The sequence below is a fragment of the Neoarius graeffei genome, chromosome 27 (assembly GCF_027579695.1).
Source record: "Neoarius graeffei isolate fNeoGra1 chromosome 27, fNeoGra1.pri, whole genome shotgun sequence".
Classification (NCBI taxonomy): domain Eukaryota; kingdom Metazoa; phylum Chordata; class Actinopteri; order Siluriformes; family Ariidae; genus Neoarius; species Neoarius graeffei.
In genome coordinates, this window is record NC_083595.1 from 9,555,759 (window position 1) to 9,574,865 (window position 19,107).

Below are 19,107 nucleotides of genomic sequence, written 5' to 3' on the forward strand. Positions count from 1 at the left end.
TATTGCGAATTAATTTTGTTTGTGAAAATTTCCCCAGAGTTTTGACCCTTGATTAAATAACTTGTACTTTTGACAATTTCATGAGGGTGTACATTCTTCTGAAATCAACTCCTCTCACAATTTGTGGAGGAATTTCACCAACCTTGGCAAAAGGCTTTGTTATCTGACAGTTATACGCATACTGAAATTTCATTTAATTTGGGCAAATTTTACCAGAGTTATGCCCTTGATTATTAACAAACTTGTACTTTGGCAATTTCATCAAGGTGTGCTTGCTTTCTGAAATCAACTTCCCAAACAATTTTTATCCCCCGCTGGCTGAAAGGCTCGAAGGGGGATTATGTCGTGGCGATGTCCATCTGTCCCGGGAAGGGTACTCGCCTTCTGAAATCAACTCCTCTCACAATTTTTGGAGGAATTTCACAAAACTTTGCAGGATTCTTTGTTATATGTCGGTAATGCGCAGATTGTAACTTTGTTCAATTCAGTCGCATTTTACCAGAGTTATGGCCGAGTTGCCAGCGGGGGATGTGCTCTCAGAGCACTCGTTTCTTTTCTTTTCTAAATCGTGATTGTTTTTTTCGCAGGTGACACTGAGACAGCCAATCAGTAAATCACTAGGGTCACGTCACGTCCATAGACTGTATAAAATCAAGTTGAATGATTTCTCCGCAGCATTATTTAAACACAATCAGTTGATGGTAGAATGGAAGGAAGCGGTTCTTCTGGGGAATGCATGCACCTATGGCCCATGAACCCATGTTTCAGTTTTTTGAAAGGATTAAATATTTGTTTCGTTTTAAATGTTTGCTTTGTTTGCCTAAAATGGAGCACATTACAGCCTACCAAAACTCGCCGTCCAACCTGCGGGAGCATATTGAGGCATGTCAACATTTTATTCCAAGAGAAAGCTTGCAACAAAGTTGTCTGTGCTTTTAAAGTGAGTTGCAATAACTATACAGTCTGGTGAGAGAAATGACTTTCTATGGACTTGCCTGCCAAGTTGCCGTAGCCTTGGACCCTGAAAGGTCAAACTCAAAGTCACGGATTTTCAGAGGGCTGTAACTTGAAAATGGTTGATGGCAGACAGATATTTACTGTTATCAACTTATAGGAAGTGCCATGCTGGCTTTCATTTGGCACCATGACCTTTGACTTTGAATGACTTTCTGAAATGTCAAGCTCAAGGTCATGGATTTTCATAGGACTGTAACCTGACAGCTGATGATTGAGAAATATTACCATCATCAACATGTAGAGGATTTCGACGTGACGTCACAGGTCACGTGACGCCCCGGTGTCTGCCATTTTGAAGGTCAAGCTAGCTAATGTCAACAACATAGTAGCTGGTATGTTACTGTAGCAATGTTTACGTTCAGTCATTTGGATGACTGTTAAAACCTTTCAGTCTCAAGTTTTTCCTTTACTGTATTTACTAGTTTACTGAACTAGCGCGCTCGGGCAGGCTGGGAGTGAGCGCGCTAGCTCGGGCAGGCTGGGAGCGAGCGCGCTAGCTCAGTAAACTAGTAAATACAGTAAAGGAAAAACTTGAGACTGAAAGGTTTTAACAGTCATCCAAATGACTGAACGTAAACATTGCTACAGTAACATACCAGCTACTATGTTGTTGACATTAGCTAGTGCTAACAGCTAGCTGCTAGTGCACTGCTACAACTACACCGACCCTAATAATACAGTTCTTGGTCATTGCCTGGTAACAGCAAATTTATAACGGGCCATGTCTCAACAGACTAAGAAGTTATTTCAATGACATTTAATAACATTTTATTTATCCTGAGGACCGAAAGTAAATGAAAATGTAAACAAACCTTAGCTGTAATAAGATGGCGACCACCGGCTCCAGGGACGACCCGCTGATGTAGGCATGTTACCCAGCCTGGTTTTTAACGACATAAGTATACAGATCATGTGGGCCGAAGTCAGGTAAAGACGAGGGCTTCGTGTACTTCCGTACGTCAGTGAACAATCCTGGTGGAAGCAGGTAAATGTCATTCTCTAAGCCTGCTAACCTCAATTTTTGCAAATACCTCTCCCTCTGCTCGCCCTGTAAATGCCCTATGTCGCTGGATAGTGAAGGTGTTTTCTGCATCTCGCTCCTTTTTCTTTTATGTTTTTTCCCTGGTATTTCCCACACGCCTGACTGCAGGTCAGGAAGATCACCCGCGCTGCAGCGCTGCAAAGCCAGAAAAAGATAGCCTGGTAACGTGTACGGATCACATACACCAGCATCATTGATTTTCTGGTGATATCGCTTCTTACTCGCGTCATCTAGGCCGGATAAAATACTCGACAATGAGACTTCGTCATGATCAACAGTGTATCGCTACCGGTAGTCACCATATTTGTGACCATCAGAATGGCGCCGTCTACTTGTTGACATGGCAACGGTCACGTGGGTTGAAAACCTCTATAGGTATGAAATAAGTGCTGACGGGCGAGGTTTGTTTTGTCTGGCAACACGTGTTTCTTTTGTAAAAAATTAAAATAACCAAACAAAAAGCTTTCTTTAGACTCTTATCTTGGGGGAGCCGTGGCTCAGTCGACTAAGGCACCATACCATAAATCCGGGGACCTGGGTTCGATTCCGACCCGAGGTCATTTCCCGATCCCTCCCCGTCTCTCTCTCCAGCTCATTTCCTGTCTCTACACTGTCCTATCCAATAAAGGTGAAAAAAGCCCCCAAAAAATCTTTAAAAAAAACCCTCTTATCTTGTAAATTTCGCTTGACTTTTCATTCTTTATCAAATTAGCAAATTGTAAATATGATATAATTTAAGCTTAGCACTTTTTAATATAAATGGACATATCAACTTTCCCACACGTGGAAACAATAATCTGGACAATGTTTACACCATGCATAAAGACGCCTACAAAGCCCTCCCCCTCCCCCACCTTGGGGCCTCAGATCACTCCACTGTTATGCTAATGCCAGCATACAGGCCGCTGGTTAAAGTCACCAAACCAGCTACAAAGCAGATACGTGTGTGGCCAGAGGGGTCCTCAGAGGCACTCCAGGACTGTTTTTCCACCACTGACTGGAGCATGTTCAGACAGGCGGCCACCTACAACAACTCCACAGATCTCCAAGAGTACACAGAGACAGTCACTGCCTACATGAGGAAGTGCATGGACGACGTTACAGTCACCAGAACCATCTCCATTTGGGCCAATCAGAAACCATGGCTGACAGGGGAAGTCCACAGGCTCCTGTGGGCTTGGAACGCTGCCTTTAGAGCTGGGGACGAGCTGGGCCTGAGGACAGCTAGGGCCAACCTGTCACGAGGCATCAGGGTGGCCAAGAGACAGTATTCCAGGTACATTGCTGACTATTTCAACGACAGCAGAGACACCAGGAACCTGTGGCGGGGGATTCAGACCATCACAGACTACAAGCCCTCGCCACAGACCTGTGACAACTCCACATCTCTGCTGAATCAGTTGAACGACTTCTTCGCTCGCTTTGAGGCAGACAACAGCACCACGGCACAGAAGACCCCACCACCTCCCGGCGACCAGGTGTTGACGCTGTCCCCAGACAGCGTGAGGAGAGCTCTCAGGACGACAAATGCACGGAAAGCCCCGGGTCCTGATAACATTCCTGGTCGTGTCCTGAGAGACTGTGCCGAGGAGCTCACAGATGTCTTTACAGACATCTTCAACATCTTGTTGAGCCAGGCTGTTGTCCCCACGTGCCTCAAAGCCACCACCATCATCCCGGTCCCGGAGAAGCAGTCACCATCCTGCTTCAATGACTACCGCCCTGTCGCACTCACTCCCATCCTCATGAAGTGCTTCGAGCGGCTAGTCATGCGGCATATCAAGTCTGCCCTCCCCCCACCCCCCCACCCTGGACCCTTTCCAGTTTGCATGTTCTGCCCCTCCTCCCCCCTCTGCCCCCTGCTACAGATTCTGCCTGCACATCCCCCTGCCCCCCTTCAGCATCTGACATGTCACCCTCACAGTCCCCACCCCCCAACACACACACACTCAACGTTCATTCACACACTGAACTCAGGGACTGCACATTTCACTTTCCCTCGCTCATTTGCACTATTCCGCACTACCTCACCTTAACAGTTATTAGTTTATTGTTTATACTGCTTATTTCATGTTTACCTGCTATACCTCAAGTGCCCTTAACTGTTTATTTGCTCATATATATATATAAAATAATAATGTGTATGTGAGTGAGTGTTTAGTCTATGTCTAGTTCTTATCTAGAGTGTTTATACTGTTTGTTTATTTCAATTATTCTATTTTTATTTATTGCATTGCCTATTTGCACCATGGAACTGTGGATCAGAGAGGACTATAATTTCATCTGTGCTGTATGTCAAGCATGTATAGCATATTTGACAATAAAATTGACTTGACTTAATAAAGACAAAACAAACCTGGAAGTTGGCTGTAGCGGTGTACCGGGTCAGGGTATGTGCTGTGTTTAAATAATTTGGAGGGAGGATTGGTGACTAACATACAGACTACATTAAACACGGCAGTTTCAAGATGGCGGAGTGGGGAAATACAATCGCTCGTTTTTCGATCGGAATTGGCAACTTTCATTAAAAAAAATCCATCAAACATCTTTAAACATGATCAGTAAGTATTCATAATAAAGATGAAGTTGTGTTAAGAGACTTGAGAACGTGCGCTAAAAGACTTTGGATTTGTGCGAAAAGACTTGTGCTAAATAACCGTAAACCGTGTCAAATCTCATACAGACCAGAACAGGGTTTTCTTCTCTGATTTCACTATATTTGGTTCTGTCCATCATGCCCTTAACGTTAATTAGTTAACTTGCTCATGAAATGAATCCCCACTACATGGTGTTACCACCACCACCACCACCACCATGCTTCATTTTGCATTCATTACTACTTCTGGATCCTCTCAGTTTTTATATTTCCCAGTCTTTATGTATGCTTGCCATTCTGTGGGCTGAGAGAGTAATGGCAGAACTTAAACTTGTTACTATTCATTATTTAAGTTTTGGATTGTGGTTTTGTTGCCAGATTCCACCGAGAACAACCGTCTAACTTTCCAACATCTCATCTCATTATCTCTAGCCACTTTATCCTGTTCTACAGGGTTGCAGGCAAGCTGGAGCCTATCCCAGCTGACTACGGGTGAAAGGTGGGGTACACCCTGGACAAGTCGCCAGGTCATCACAGGGCTGACACATAGACACAGACAACCATTCACACTCACATTCACACCTACGGTCAATTTAGAGTCACCAGTTAACCTAACCTGCATGTCTTTGGACTGTGGGGGAAACCGGAGCACCCGGAGGAAACCCACGGGGAGAACATGCAAACTCCGCACAGAAAGGCCCTCGCTGGCCACGGGGCTCGAACCTGGATCTTCTTGCTGTGAGGCGACAGCGCTAACCACCACACCAACGTGCCGCCCAACTTTCCAACATCTTCCCGTAAAACAAAAAGGACACGAATTCATATTACAGCGATGAAAATATGAAAGGGGACATGCAATACGCTTCTCAATTTTATATTATTCCCTGAGATTTGTGGTTATTTTTATTAAAAAAACCTATTGTCCCCCCCCCCCCCCCCCCCCCCCCCCCCCGCCTTCTGTGCATGAAAACCTTTTCAGATAAGGCAAGCTGATTTTGCAGCTGTGCTTTTAAATATTAAATATGTAAATACCTTTGCTCTGATTGGCTAAACAAGAACTCCGTCATCCACATCCACGGAATGTTTTACCACAGTTTTCACGTGTCGGGTTTTTATGATGACATCCAGAGTCTTGTGTACATTTGAAACAAATGATCCAGAATAAATATACATTCATACAATATTTCTACAGCTATCACATCCCGAAGACTGGGTAAGCCATCATGCCAAGCTAACCTGAACTAGCAACAGCTAACTGCCTTACGTGGTGAAAAAGAACCCTGGGGAACATGAGTGTTTATGGGAGTTGCCTCAGTGCATGGTGGCTCAGAAATTTATCAAAACGGGGAGTTGGTTATGACTCCGATACTGTGGTCAGTTCAGATAATGTCGCCTGGCAAACCGTAGACGTCAAATCACATGTTTTATCTGAATCTAGCGTCATGGAAAGAATGTTAATGTTAATTGAGCGGATAATGCTATTAAAGTTCTTTGACTGGTCATTCAAGTGAACCAAGGTTTAATCCAAAATCAGAAATCTGTTACAATATCCAATACAGCACTTAATGTTTGATTTTTTTGGAAATTTTGAATGTTTTACTTGTGGTTCGTGGACTCGAGTTTACACGGCTCTATCTTCTTGATTCATACTGCAATAAGTGGTTATATGTTAATGATGGGCGGTACCATGAAAAAAAAAATCTCAGAGGAGATTCTACAAAAGCAACATGCACTTTTGTAACTGGCCTGTTCTAATTACAGACTGGGATGCGAACAGTCCACTTTGAAAAGCCCAGTACATCCGTCCCCAAGTCACATCAACAGATCTTGTATTAAAAACAAGAAGAATTTTTTTTTGGGTACCACCGTTAAAAGTGGTCTCCTAATTATAGCCCCGCTCCGAAGGAGGGTGGGGATACTGGTTTACCTCTGTCCGTCCGTATCTGCGTCCGTCTGAAACATCCTTTTTCTCAGCAACCACAAATCATAGCCACTTTGTACTAAACTTCAGCTTGGGGTTCTATACCATGCATACCGTTTTTCAGGTCTGTCGCACATCAACTTCCTGTTTCAACTAGTTTTCAATTACTTGCATCTACCCACAATGATAAAATCGCAGATAAACGCAAGATGATGCAGGTAATGGCAGATTGTTGCAGAGGGTCTTTAGTAGAGGCAGGTTGATGCAAGTGCATCACGATCTGTTCGCATTTCAGCTGCGATTCGCTTCCAATCAGTGCATATAGCAGGTTGACGCATGTAGAGGCAGGCGGTCATGCAGTGCTTGAATGACCAATCGCAGGTTGAAGCAGGTAGTGGCAGCTAGACGCAGGGGAAGACAAGTCTTTAGAGATGGCTGCAATGCATCGCAGGTAGACGCAGACTGCACCTGCAAATAGTTTACAGCAACATGTGAGCAGTCTTATGGCCTTATATAAAGGTTTTCTGTGCACTGCGTCAACCTGCGTCTAGCTGCATCTGCTTCCGTCTGGTTGATTCAGCTTAAAAACTCCGCGTCTTGCAATACGTCTGACCACAACGAAGGATTTGATGCAAAACGCCTGCGTCCACCTGCGATCGCCACCCGACCGATTGCAGGTCGCAGCATGCGTCTTTCTGCCATCTGACCTGGGCATTACCGACTGAATGTACAACCCCGATTCCAAAATAGTTGGGACAAAGTACAAATTGTAAATAAAAACGGAATGCAATAATTTACAAATCTCAAAAACTGATATTGTATTCACAATAGAACATAGACAACATATCAAATGTCGAAAGTGAGACATTTTGAAATTTCATGCCAAATATTGGCTTATTTGAAATTTCATGACAGCAACACATCTCAAAAAAGTTGGGACAGGGGCAATAAGAGGCTGGAAAAGTTAAAGGTACAAAAAAGGAACAGCTGGAGGACCAAATTGCAACTCATTAGGTCAATTGGCAATAGGTCATTATCATGACTGGGTATAAAAAGAGCATCTTGGAGTGGCAGTGGCTCTCAGAAGTAAAGATGGGAAGAGGATCACCAATCCCCCTAATTCTGCACCGACAAATAGTGGAGCAATATCAGAAAGGAGTTCGACAGTGTAAAATTGCAAAGAGTTTGAACATATCATCATCTACAGTGCATAATATCATCAAAAGATTCAGAGAATCTGGAAGTATCTCTGTGCGTAAGGGTCAAGGCCGGAAAACCATACCGGGTGTCCGTGATCTTCGGGCCCTTAGACGGCACTGCATCACATACAGGCATGCTTCTGTATTGGAAATCACAAAATGGGCTCAGGAATATTTCCAGAGAACATTATCTGTGAACACAATTCACCGTGCCATCCGCCGTTGCCAGCTAAAACTCTGTAGTTCAAAGAAGAAGCCGTATCTAAACATGATCCAGAAGCGCAGATGTCTTCTCTGGGCCAAGGCTCATTTAAAATGGACTGTGGTAAAGTGGAAAACTGTTCTGTGGTCAGACGAATCAAAATTTGAAGTTCTTTGTGGAAATCAGGGACGCCGTGTCATTCGGACTAAAGAGGAGAAGGACGACCCAAGTTGTTATCAGCGCTCAGTTTAGAAGCCCGCATCTCTGATGGTATGGGGTTGCATTAGTGCATGTGGCATGGGCAGCTTACACATCTGGAAAGACACCATCAATGCTGAAAAGTATATCCAGGTTCTAGAGCAACATATGCTCCCATCCAGACGACGTCTCTTTCAGGGAAGACCTTGCATTTTCCAACATGACAATGCCAAACCACATACTGCATCAATTACAGCATCATGGCTGCGTAGAAGAAGGGTCTGGGTACTGAACTGGCCAGCCTGCAGTCCAGATCTTTCATCCATAGAAAACATTTGGCGCATCATAAAATAGAACATACGACAAAAAAGACCTAAGACAGTTGAGCAACTAGAATCCTACATTAGACAAGAATGGGTTAACATTCCTATCCCTAAACTCGAGCAACTTGTCTCCTCAGTCCCCAGATGTTTACAGACTGTTGGAAAGAGAAAAGGGGATGTTTCACAGTGGTAAACATGGCCTTGTCCCAACTTTGAGATGTTGTCATGAAATTTAAAATCACCTAATTTTTCTCTTTAAATGATACATTTTCTCAGTTTAAACATTTGATATGTCATCTATGTTCTATTCTGAATAAAATATGGCATTTTGAAACTTCCACATCATTGCATTCCGTTTTTATTTACAATTTGTACTTTGTCCCAACTTTTTTGGAATTGGGGTTGTATTTACGAAACATAGTGTGGATTTCCAAAATTTTCGTAACACTTTTCTCAGCAACTACAAATCACAACTACTTGGTGTTTGGTACGGAGCTTCAGCTTGGGGTTCTATACCGTGTATACTATTTTTTTCAGGTCTGTGGCACATCAACTTCCTGTTTACCAACTGAATGTATTTACGAAACATATAGGGTGGATTTTGACGCTATTTCAAGAAGCAAAATGCTATTTCAAAATGACAGTTTACCAGGATGCTGTTTGAAATCCCTGGCAAGAGACACTGCTCTTTACTTACTCGTTTCAGGATTCATTATTTGTTGAAGTCAACATTCATAATAAGTGTCCTGTTCCTTCGATCTCTTGCATTCTGATATAAGCGAGAGTGGGGGGATACACAAGTGAGCAGTAGCGCATAGTTGATTTTGTTTTTTCTATGGTTGTGCACACACACAGACACAAACCAACACTAGCTTGTCCTTCACACACAGGATTCAGAGACGATGGGTTACCTGGAGGGTGAAGCTGCTGCTTCTCCTCCTCCTCCTCCTCTACGTCCTCCGGGTTTCCAGTTTTTCCTGCCGATCGGGGCAGGGGGTAGCCTCCTCCCACCCAGCTCGATACTCAGTGCTCAGCGCCGGGACAGACGGGAATCTCCTGAACCAGCGGATGAACAGCTCGCCTGCCGCTGGCTCCGGGTGAGCAAGCAGATTCCTTTGAGCAACAAGAGTAGAAGAACCTTCATTAAACACTCGATACCAGATTTCTCTACAACAATAAATAGGCTGTTCACAGATTTGTTCGAAATGCAAAAACGCTATGTCAGGACACATCCCTTTGAGTGATGATATCCTGGACAGCCCATGACAAGTGACCTTGCTGAGGATCCTTAAAATCTCAGTAATTAATCATTTAATCAATCAACTTGCTAGGTCCAAGTAAGTAGACCTGTGGCTACAATTATTGACACCTTAACGATCTTTTGGCCGTTGCAAAAGGAGAAAAGACTTTCATTACATAAATTGTGCATGAATAATTACTCAAACTTCCACTGGACAAAAAATGAGTTGATTCCTGATTACTTAGCGTATCAGATCACGTGACAGCGTTCCACAAGTATCAACACCTTTGTCCACAGTTATCGACACCCAGATGATAATTTATTTTAAAAAAAAAATCGGTATGTGGTGTTAAGTAAATTTGTTTTCCATAGACTTATATTTAGTACAAAATATCTTTTCTATAAATATATCAATGTCTGTGTTTACGTAAATGAGGACGTAATTCTAATGTTTGTAAACTAATGAACTGATAATGTTTAACCTGCATCAGACAATCTTTTAGTTCCACTTTCTAAGTATTTTCGTTGATCACATTTTGTTCATCATTCGTTGTTTGTATTAAATTCTAGTTTTGTAGTTCAGCAATAAATGTCAACAGGCAACTGACGTTGTAACCACATGAACATCCAGGTCAAAGGTCGCATGTCATTCCTTGAACCAAAATATAAAATGTCTACTGATATCGTAATATGTGGTCGATATTTACAACAAAATTATGAATGGAATAGAAAAATCTGAAGCATGCCATTTTTTATATGCTAGGAATTTAATTCTGGCCTAATTCTATTTATTGCAATCGGATTCCAAATACTCTATAAACATTCCATTCTGTTATGGATCAGAAAAAAGTTATAAATTACAACACTTTTTATTTATTTATTTATTTATTTATTTTTTTTTTTAAAGTACTTCAACAATGTTACACGAAGATCGATCCATAACAGATGTAAATGTCATTTAATTCCACAGGGTGTCGATAATGGTGGACACCGGTGAACGTGATCACTATTATCGACACCTCACGCACGTGACTTCTCAAACGCGCGTTTAGATACAAAATGGCGACTGAAGAAACAAAGTAGGTTTCAACGAGGAGATCATGAAATATCGGTGAATTTGATCAGTAAAAACATGCCCATGATCTTTCCACCATGCTTACCTGCGATGATAACATCCGGGTTTTCCGAAAAATATTCCATCTCCGGTAACGAGCTATGTCATCAGACGACAAGATCAAAGGGTGACAGTGGTCTTCCGGTTGATTAATTAACCATTAATAACTGTTGGAACTGAAACTCACCTTTTGTAAAATTGTTTTTTATTGGTACATCTGAAAAGGTGTTGATAATTATGGACTGTCGATAATTGAAGCCGCCACTCTAGTAATCACACTGTAGTAAATGTCAAAGGACAGAGAATATACAAACCAGGGTTGCCTTGGGGCGTATTCACACCTACGTTGTTTGGTCCGGACCAAACGAACCAAATTTCCCTTGGTCCGGACCTTTTGGGTTGGTCTGAATACAAACCACCGAACTCTGGTCCGGACCAAACAAGCGGACCGAGACCGAGTTGCAAGGTCGGACTCGGTCCGGACCAAAGGAACCCTGGTGCGGATCTTTTGGAGGTGTGAAAACAGACCGGACCTAATCCGACAGTTTTGCTTTTTTGTACCTTGGGAGCTTCCGTCGTTTGTCGAGCATTATGGGAAACAGAGTCTTGACACTCCACCGCAAAGTGCAAACACTGTTTCGGTTGTCAAGGGTCGTTCAGTCACCAGTGGTAGGCGAGTACAAAAAATGAGTAGGGGGCAAACGTGGGCCGAGGAAGAAACGCGTACCCTTGTGGATATATGGGCAGATGTCCACATATCTGAGCTTTTGGAGAGAACACACAAAAATGCCGACGTGTTTGCTGTATTCAGTGAGAAAATGAAGGAGAAAGGGGTTCATGCGCTCCCCAGAACAATGTCGGCTAAAAGTGAAGAAACTCCGTCAGACCTACATTAAAATCAGGGGCATTCTTTCAAAAAGTGGCGGTACTAGCGACGCAAAAAAGAAATTCATCTATTGCATGAAGAGCCAGAACTGTCACAACATGATGTGCGCTCATCAGCGCTATCCTCCGTAGCCGCCTTGCCCTTTGTCGTCGTCGTTGATAAATTACTTGTACAACAGCATAGTAATCGCACAATTGTGAAAACAGTAAAAACTGGAAAAAACCTATAGCTTTGATGACATTAAAAAGAATAACAGCACGGTGACTACTTTTGAACTTAACGCTTTGTGCGCGTGTTGTCTCTGACCAATAGCTGAACGACCTCAGGGCGCGTGGCTTTGTTGACAGATTTTGGTCCGCTTACTAAAATGTACAGTGTGAAAGCGAACCGCACCAAAATGAAAAAATAAAAAAAACATTTGGTTCGGACCAAAGCAAGTGAACTATCGAACTATCCTGGTCTGAATACACCCTTAAAGAGGTATTTACACCTGCATGAAGTGTTTCTTTTTGAAAACTACTAGAATTTAAACGTAGCTTTATTTCAACCTCACTGCTGAGTTATAAATGGAGTGATGTTCCTGCTGGTTCCTCCGAATCAGGAATAAAACCAAGTTCTAGTGGCCCCTGGTGTCAGTTTTAACACGCTGTCCTCCATTTTGTCTTTCTGCATGGCTCTGTAGTGCCACCTGCTGTTCGAGTGCTTGCAGGATCTGGTGGATCATGTGACCGAGTCCCATGTAAAGCCAGAGAGGAGCTCAGGCTACTGCTGCCACTGGGAGGGGTGCGCGCGCAAGGGCCGCGGCTTCAACGCCAGGTGACAGACTCTTACAATGCATCTCAAAGTGTTTGTACAATTATTACTCATTTTACTATGAACGAGCAGAATAAAACATCGATATCACAGAAATAAAAGGCATTCTAAGTTCAAGGAGGAAAAGGAAATGTTTATTTCATCCACCCAAGTGGTATTTTACTCTCACCAACCCCAAGTGGATTATTTTCCAACAACAGCACGTGCTTTATTCTTCTCATCCCACAGCAAATTCTCAAACGAACAACACATCATGCTTTTTATCCAGTTATAGTGACGTGTAATGTTGTGGAACGTCCGCAAGACGTGTTATTTCCAACAAACAGTTGTTTAATTTCTCTAAAAGGATGGATTTCCACATCGCACAAACATCATTATTCTATCCACATTCACTGGATATGAGCAATCGCACGCTCTGATTGGCTACTCTACTACGAGGCTATCAGATCATATACCATGAGTAGAGAAAAACAAAATGGCGGCGCGTGTTGCTGAACCAACCGAGGGCGAAATAAAAACTCGACTCAAAAACAAAACACTGACAAATACAAAAAAAAAGCAACAAAATATAGAATAAAAAGTATTTGACGGTAAGAATGTACCTTTTTATTTTTCAATAATTATTATTATTATTATTATTATCGCATTTTTCACAAATTGCTCCTGTCATTTTGCCGGTTTGTTTACATTCTTCATCTTTAAGCATTAAAATTTGTTGAATTTTTATTTACACTGGTTCAAAAGCTCAAAGAAGTTTGAAAATTACAGAACTGAAATGTTCAAGGAAGAATTAAATACATGTCTAAAGCTATTCTATACCTCGGCACGATTCCAAAATGGCGCTTTCTACAAGGAAAACAACACTAAAGTCAACTTGTGCAGCCATCGATAGGTTTTTAAGAAATCCGCCCAAGTGGAAATGATTTTGTCGGATGTTTTGTATAAGGTTTTTATTTATCGAATTTGCAAAAAATAAAAATGCTCTGTTTCTCAAAATCCAGTGAATGTGGATAGAATAAAACAGTTATTCCACTCGATCTCATTGTACATGGATTATAGCTCGTGTACGACTCGATTTCGTGGAATAGTTGTGAATTTTTAAAAAATTATTTATTTCCCTGGGTATGACGAGCACAGTGAGGACAAATAAAGACGGCTGCTTGTTGAGATCCCTGAATATTTGCTTTTATCATGTTTCTGTTTGAGGGCGGCATGGTGGTGTAGTGGTTAGCGCTGTCGCCTCACAGCAAGAAGGTCCGGGTTCGAGCCCCGTGGCCGGCGAGGGCCTTTCTGTGCGGAGTTTGCATGTTCTCCCCGTGTCCGCGTGGGTTTCCTCCGGGTGCTCCGGTTTCCCCCACAGTCCAAAGACATGCAGGTTAGGTTAACTGGTGACTCTAAATTGACCGTAGGTGTGAATGTGAGTGTGAATGGTTGTCTGTGTCTATGTGTCAGCCCTGTGATGACCTGGCGACTTGTCCAGGGTGTACCCCGCCTTTCGCCCGTAGTCAGCTGGGATAGGCTCCAGCTTGCCTGCGACCCTGTAGAAGGATAAAGCGGCTAGAGATAATGAGATGAGATGAGATGAGATGTTTCTGTTTGTTCCTTTTTGGAACCATCATGCATGCTGTCATGAGAGTGAATCTGAGAAGACTGATGTTTAAATAATCCTAATGACAGCTCTGTTCTGTCCCGAGCAAACTGTCCAAAGCACAATTCAAATCCCCAAATGCAAAGGTGTGTGTGTGTGTTTGTGTGCATATATAAAATGTGTCTTGCAAATGTATTCATCCCCCTTGGTGTTTGTACTGTTTTGTCACATTACAAGCTGGAATTAAAATTGATTTTTGGGGGGTTAGCACCATTTGATTTACACAACATGCCTACCACTTTAAAGGAGAACTGAAGTAATTTTTAAACTTGCTTTATTTCTCAACGTGTTATTCAATTACGTTTTCGGTTTTAGTAACCTTTATATTGCGACTCGTATTGGCAACTAATTGCAGTTAAATATTATACTTATCGGCCTGTTCGGTTTGTAGCCGTGTTGAATTTAGTTCGTTTGGTCCACGGCAGGCGTCGCTTATCCGCGCGATCTTCACGAGACTTGTGCAAGACTTTGCAACGTGACGTGTCAGCCAGGTGTCAGTGCCGCCATTTTGAAAACTGTTTTCCAAACGAAATATTGCACAAAAACGAGTTTAAATGACGATTACTGCCTACTTTTTTCAAACTTTCCTGATTGCTATCAAAACAAACAAAACTTCCGGCTTGATTACATCAGCATTCGAAAGAGGGCGCACACGTCTTTTGACAACGTTGGCAGATGTCGGTCACTTTGACTTCCGCTGTATGTTTTACTTCCGTCCTACGATGTCTCGCGCAGGTCTCAACGAATCTCGTTTACGGCCACTGCTTTGACATATGGACTGATATATTACAGAGCATATTTCAAACACTCATAACTTGCTATAGCAGTGACAAAATAGCGATCAAAAATGCATTCCGATATTTAATAAAATGAGATAAATAGAATTTGATGATAAATTTGCCTTCAGTTCTCCTTTAAAGTGAAAATTGTTGTTTTATTGTGACACAAACAAAAATTAAGATGAAAAAACAGAAATCTGCAGTTACAGCTGCAAGTCTCTTGGGGTATGTCTCTATTAGCTTAGCACATCTAGCCACTGGGACTTTTGCCCATTCCTCAAGGCAAAACTGGTCCAACTCTTTCAAGTTAGATGGGTTGCGTTGGTGTACAGCAGTCTTCAAGTTGTGCCACAGATTCCCATTTGGATTGAGGTCTGGGCTTTGACGGGGCCATTCCAAGACATTTTAATGTTTCCCTTTAAACCACTCCAGTGTAGCTTTAGCAGTATGTTTAGGGTCATTGTTCTGCTGGAACGTGAACCTTCGTCCCAGTCTCAAACCTCTGGCTGACTCAAACAGGTTTTCCTCCAGAATTGCCCTGTATTTAGTGCCATCCATCTTTCCTTCATTCCTGACCAGCTTTCCTGTCCCTGCAGATGAAAAATATCCCCACAACATGATCTTGCCACCACCATGCTTCACTGTAGGAATGGTGTTCTCAGGGTGTTGGGTTTACGCCACACATGGCGTTTCCCATGATGGCCAAAAAGATCAATTTTAGTCTCATTTGACCAGAGAATCTTCTTCCATGTGTTTGGGGAGTCTGCCACATGCTGTTGGGCAAACTCCAAACGTGTTTTCTTAAGCAATGGCTTTTTTCTGGCCAGTTTTCCATAAAGCCCCACTCTGTGGAGTGTACAGCTTAAAGTGGTCCTATGGACAGATACTCCCATCTCCGCTGTGGATCTTTGCGGCTCCTTCAGTGTTGTCTTTGTTGCATCTCTGATTAATGCCCTCTTTGCCCGGTCTGTGAGTTTTGGTGGGTGGGGCCTTCTCTTGTCAGGTTTGTAGTGGTGCCATATTCTTTCCATTTTGCTGTAATGGATTTAATGGAGCTCTGTGGGATATTCAACGTTTGGGATATTTTTTATAACCCAACCGTGATCTATACTTCTCCACAACTTTTGTCTCTGACCTGTTTGGAGGCTCCTTGGTTTTCATGTTGCTTGTTTCGTCATGTTGCAGAGTCAGGGTCCTTCCAGAACAGGTTGATTTATACAGACATCATGTGACACTTTGATTGCACACAGGTGGATCTTAATCAACTAATTATGTGACTTATAAAGTGAATTGGTTGGACCAGCTCTTATTTAGGGGTCTCATACGAAAGGGGGTGAATACTTATGCACACTCCAGATTTCTGTTTTTTCATCTTAATTATTGCTTGTGTCACAATAAAACAATGTGCAATTTGTGTGTGTGTGTGTGTGTGTGTGTGTGTGTATATATAAAATATAAAAATAAGGTGGTGATGATAATAACACATGTCTCTTGGGTTAGGTACAAAATGCTGATCCATATCCGCACACACACCAATGAGAAACCCCATCAGTGTCCCATCTGTAGCAAGAGCTTTTCCCGGCTGGAGAACCTCAAAATACACACCCGTTCACACACAGGTGAGGCAACCACAGTCTGCTTACATCATACCACAGTTTACAGCCACACCAATTATCGTATCATCACAGTCAGTCCTTGTTTTAGTGAGACAAATGGTGAGATTAATGAAAACTTGGGAAGCAGAGTTCAGCATGTTCAGAGATCTAGCGGGTTTCATTCATTTGGTTTGATACCATGCAATATTGTTAGCATATCGCTTATCCTATAATGTGTATGACATTACTCTACCCAATGGAGAATGAGCATTGAATATGGTTTACGATATTGCATGGTTGTCAAGACAACATGGCGTCACATGTCAGAGATGTAAAACTTCCGCACTAGCGAGCGACTGTGACAATTTGTAAACAAACATGGTCTCCAGGTTTGCTTCATTAAATACAGAAGATTTTGAGAGAATTTTGAATGAGAAAGACGCATTGAACACCCAAAAGTAAAGTGTATGTATAATAATAATAATAATAATAATAATAATAATAATAATATTGGTTGGCTTTTTTTCATGGTATATCAAATATATTCCATTCAACTACTTGTCTTCGACTCGTTCAGTATCATGGTATCTGAATGGAATATATTTGATATACCACCAGTCCGAGACCAGTCTCGAGTCCCCAGTGTTCAAGTCCAAGTCATTAAAAAAAATTTCGAGTCGACTCCGCTATTGATCCGAGTCGAGTCTGAGAACAAGACTCCAACCGCACCATGTGACGGCGGCTGTCTCAGCATCATTAACATTAGTTTGTTCCTGAGCGTGACGTATGAACAGGTGAATGTGCTTCTCTTTATCAGGGAGTGTGAAGTATTCTGTCCGAGACGGCTGGGAGACGGATGTAAGCGCAGAAGGTGTGTTTATTAATACAAGTGAAGACACGTAAACAATCCAGAACGGCAGGCGAAATCGTAAAACGGTGAAACAGGCGACAGGTCGAGCGAGGCACAAACAGGCTATTGTAGACTTGGCAGAATCAAAGATGAGAAACAGGAAATCAGGGATCAGGAAACCAAACAAGGAAATAAGGCTTGGTAATGTGTCAGGAATGCAACTCAATACTTTGCAAAGTAAGTGTGTTTTGATAGTTTTTATATCGGCGCACTGATTGCGCCTTAATCCTCTGCAGGTGCGAATTGTTTATGGCGCGTGTGAGAGTCCGCTTGGAGCGCGCGCTGTCCGGAGCGCACCCGAGAGTTTCTGATGCACGCGCCAAGGTGCGCAGGTGTGACACTCTTGCACAAAATGAGTACAAAGTTAATGTAGATATTTATATCGTCTGTCAAATTATGGTATGTTACCAACAAAAAAAGTCAGAGTCATCAGTGCTCAAGTCCAAGTTGAGTCACGAGTCCTTAAAATTAGGGCACGAGTCGGACTCGACCACTCAGTGCCAGCTAATGTTATTTAAGTATTTGGTTTTAGTTCAAGGCATCCATGTTTCTTCCTTTCCTTTGTACCCCGAATGCTCGTTGTGTCTAACAATTATTCAAGGCAATACCATTTTGAACCGCTTTCCTTTTCAGTTTAGTTCATTCACACCACTGCTATGCATCATTCATTATGACGGTCATTGTAACACTGCTTTATTCGTTCATCATCTGTCTCCTTCCACTTTTTCATGTTCAGGAGAGAAGCCATACGCGTGTCCGTACGAGGGTTGTGGAAAGCGCTACTCCAACTCCAGTGACCGCTTTAAGCACACGCGAACACACTACGAGGACAGACCCTACTGTTGCAAGATGGCCGGCTGTCCCAAGCGCTACACAGATCCCAGTTCCCTCCGTAAGCACATCAAGGCCCACGGCCACTCTGTCTCAACAGGTGCAGAACCAACCACGACAACCACAGATCCTTCAACCCCTGCTGCTTCAGCAGGAGCTCATCTGATGTTGCCTGGGGCTGCACTGGCTCTCCTGCACGCCTTCACGGGGCCACTCATGGCTCTGGGTGCCTCTCCACTCGATCTCTCCATGTCTGCAGGGCACATGGGGGCGGAAGCTGTGCTCCGTCAGAACAACATGGCTCCAGGGCTGGGCAAGATGCCTCTCTTTGATCCTTTAATGCTTCCTTCGTTTGGGCTGGAGGCGAAGCAAAGGGTCTTGAAGAAGAAGGGTGGTGGTGGTGAGGATCATCATGATAACAGGGAGGTAGAAGAAGGGTGCAGCGCTTTGTCCTGGGTGTTTGTCCCACCTGGTATGATGATGCTCAAGCAGGCGGTGGTCAGCTAGACCATCATAAGTCATGCCATAAGTCACATTATGTGTAAAAATGGTGTAATCTAAAACGTTGACGCCACCATGCTAATTTAGCTCATTTAAAAGTCTTAAATCTGGTTACCGAACAAGCTTTGAAGTGTATTCTGGGCAGAAACCCAAAGAAACATGCAGTATTTCCCCCCCCTCCCCCCCCCCCCCCCCCCCCCCCCCCACACACACACACACACTGTAAGTATTCTCACAGTCCTTCAGACACGTATTTAATCCTTCCCTGGACGAAAGTACAATCTATTCCTCC

At 42.9% G+C, this 19,107-nt stretch overlaps 1 protein-coding gene across 4 annotated transcripts in view; it reads left to right on the forward strand.

The window, feature by feature from the left end:
* glis2a (GLIS family zinc finger 2a) overlaps window positions 1–18,997 on the forward strand; it is a 59,675-nt gene extending 40,678 nt beyond the window's left edge. For all 4 annotated transcript variants that reach the window (XM_060911374.1, XM_060911371.1, XM_060911372.1 and 1 more), the window contains 4 exons: window positions 9,389–9,595; window positions 12,421–12,554; window positions 16,479–16,597; window positions 18,220–18,997. In XM_060911374.1, coding sequence (XP_060767357.1) covers window positions 9,389–9,595; window positions 12,421–12,554; window positions 16,479–16,597; window positions 18,220–18,821 — 1,062 coding nt within the window. In that variant the 3' untranslated portion in view covers window positions 18,822–18,997. The remainder of the gene's footprint in view (window positions 1–9,388; window positions 9,596–12,420; window positions 12,555–16,478; window positions 16,598–18,219) is intronic.
* Window positions 18,998–19,107: the final 110 nt, after the last annotated feature.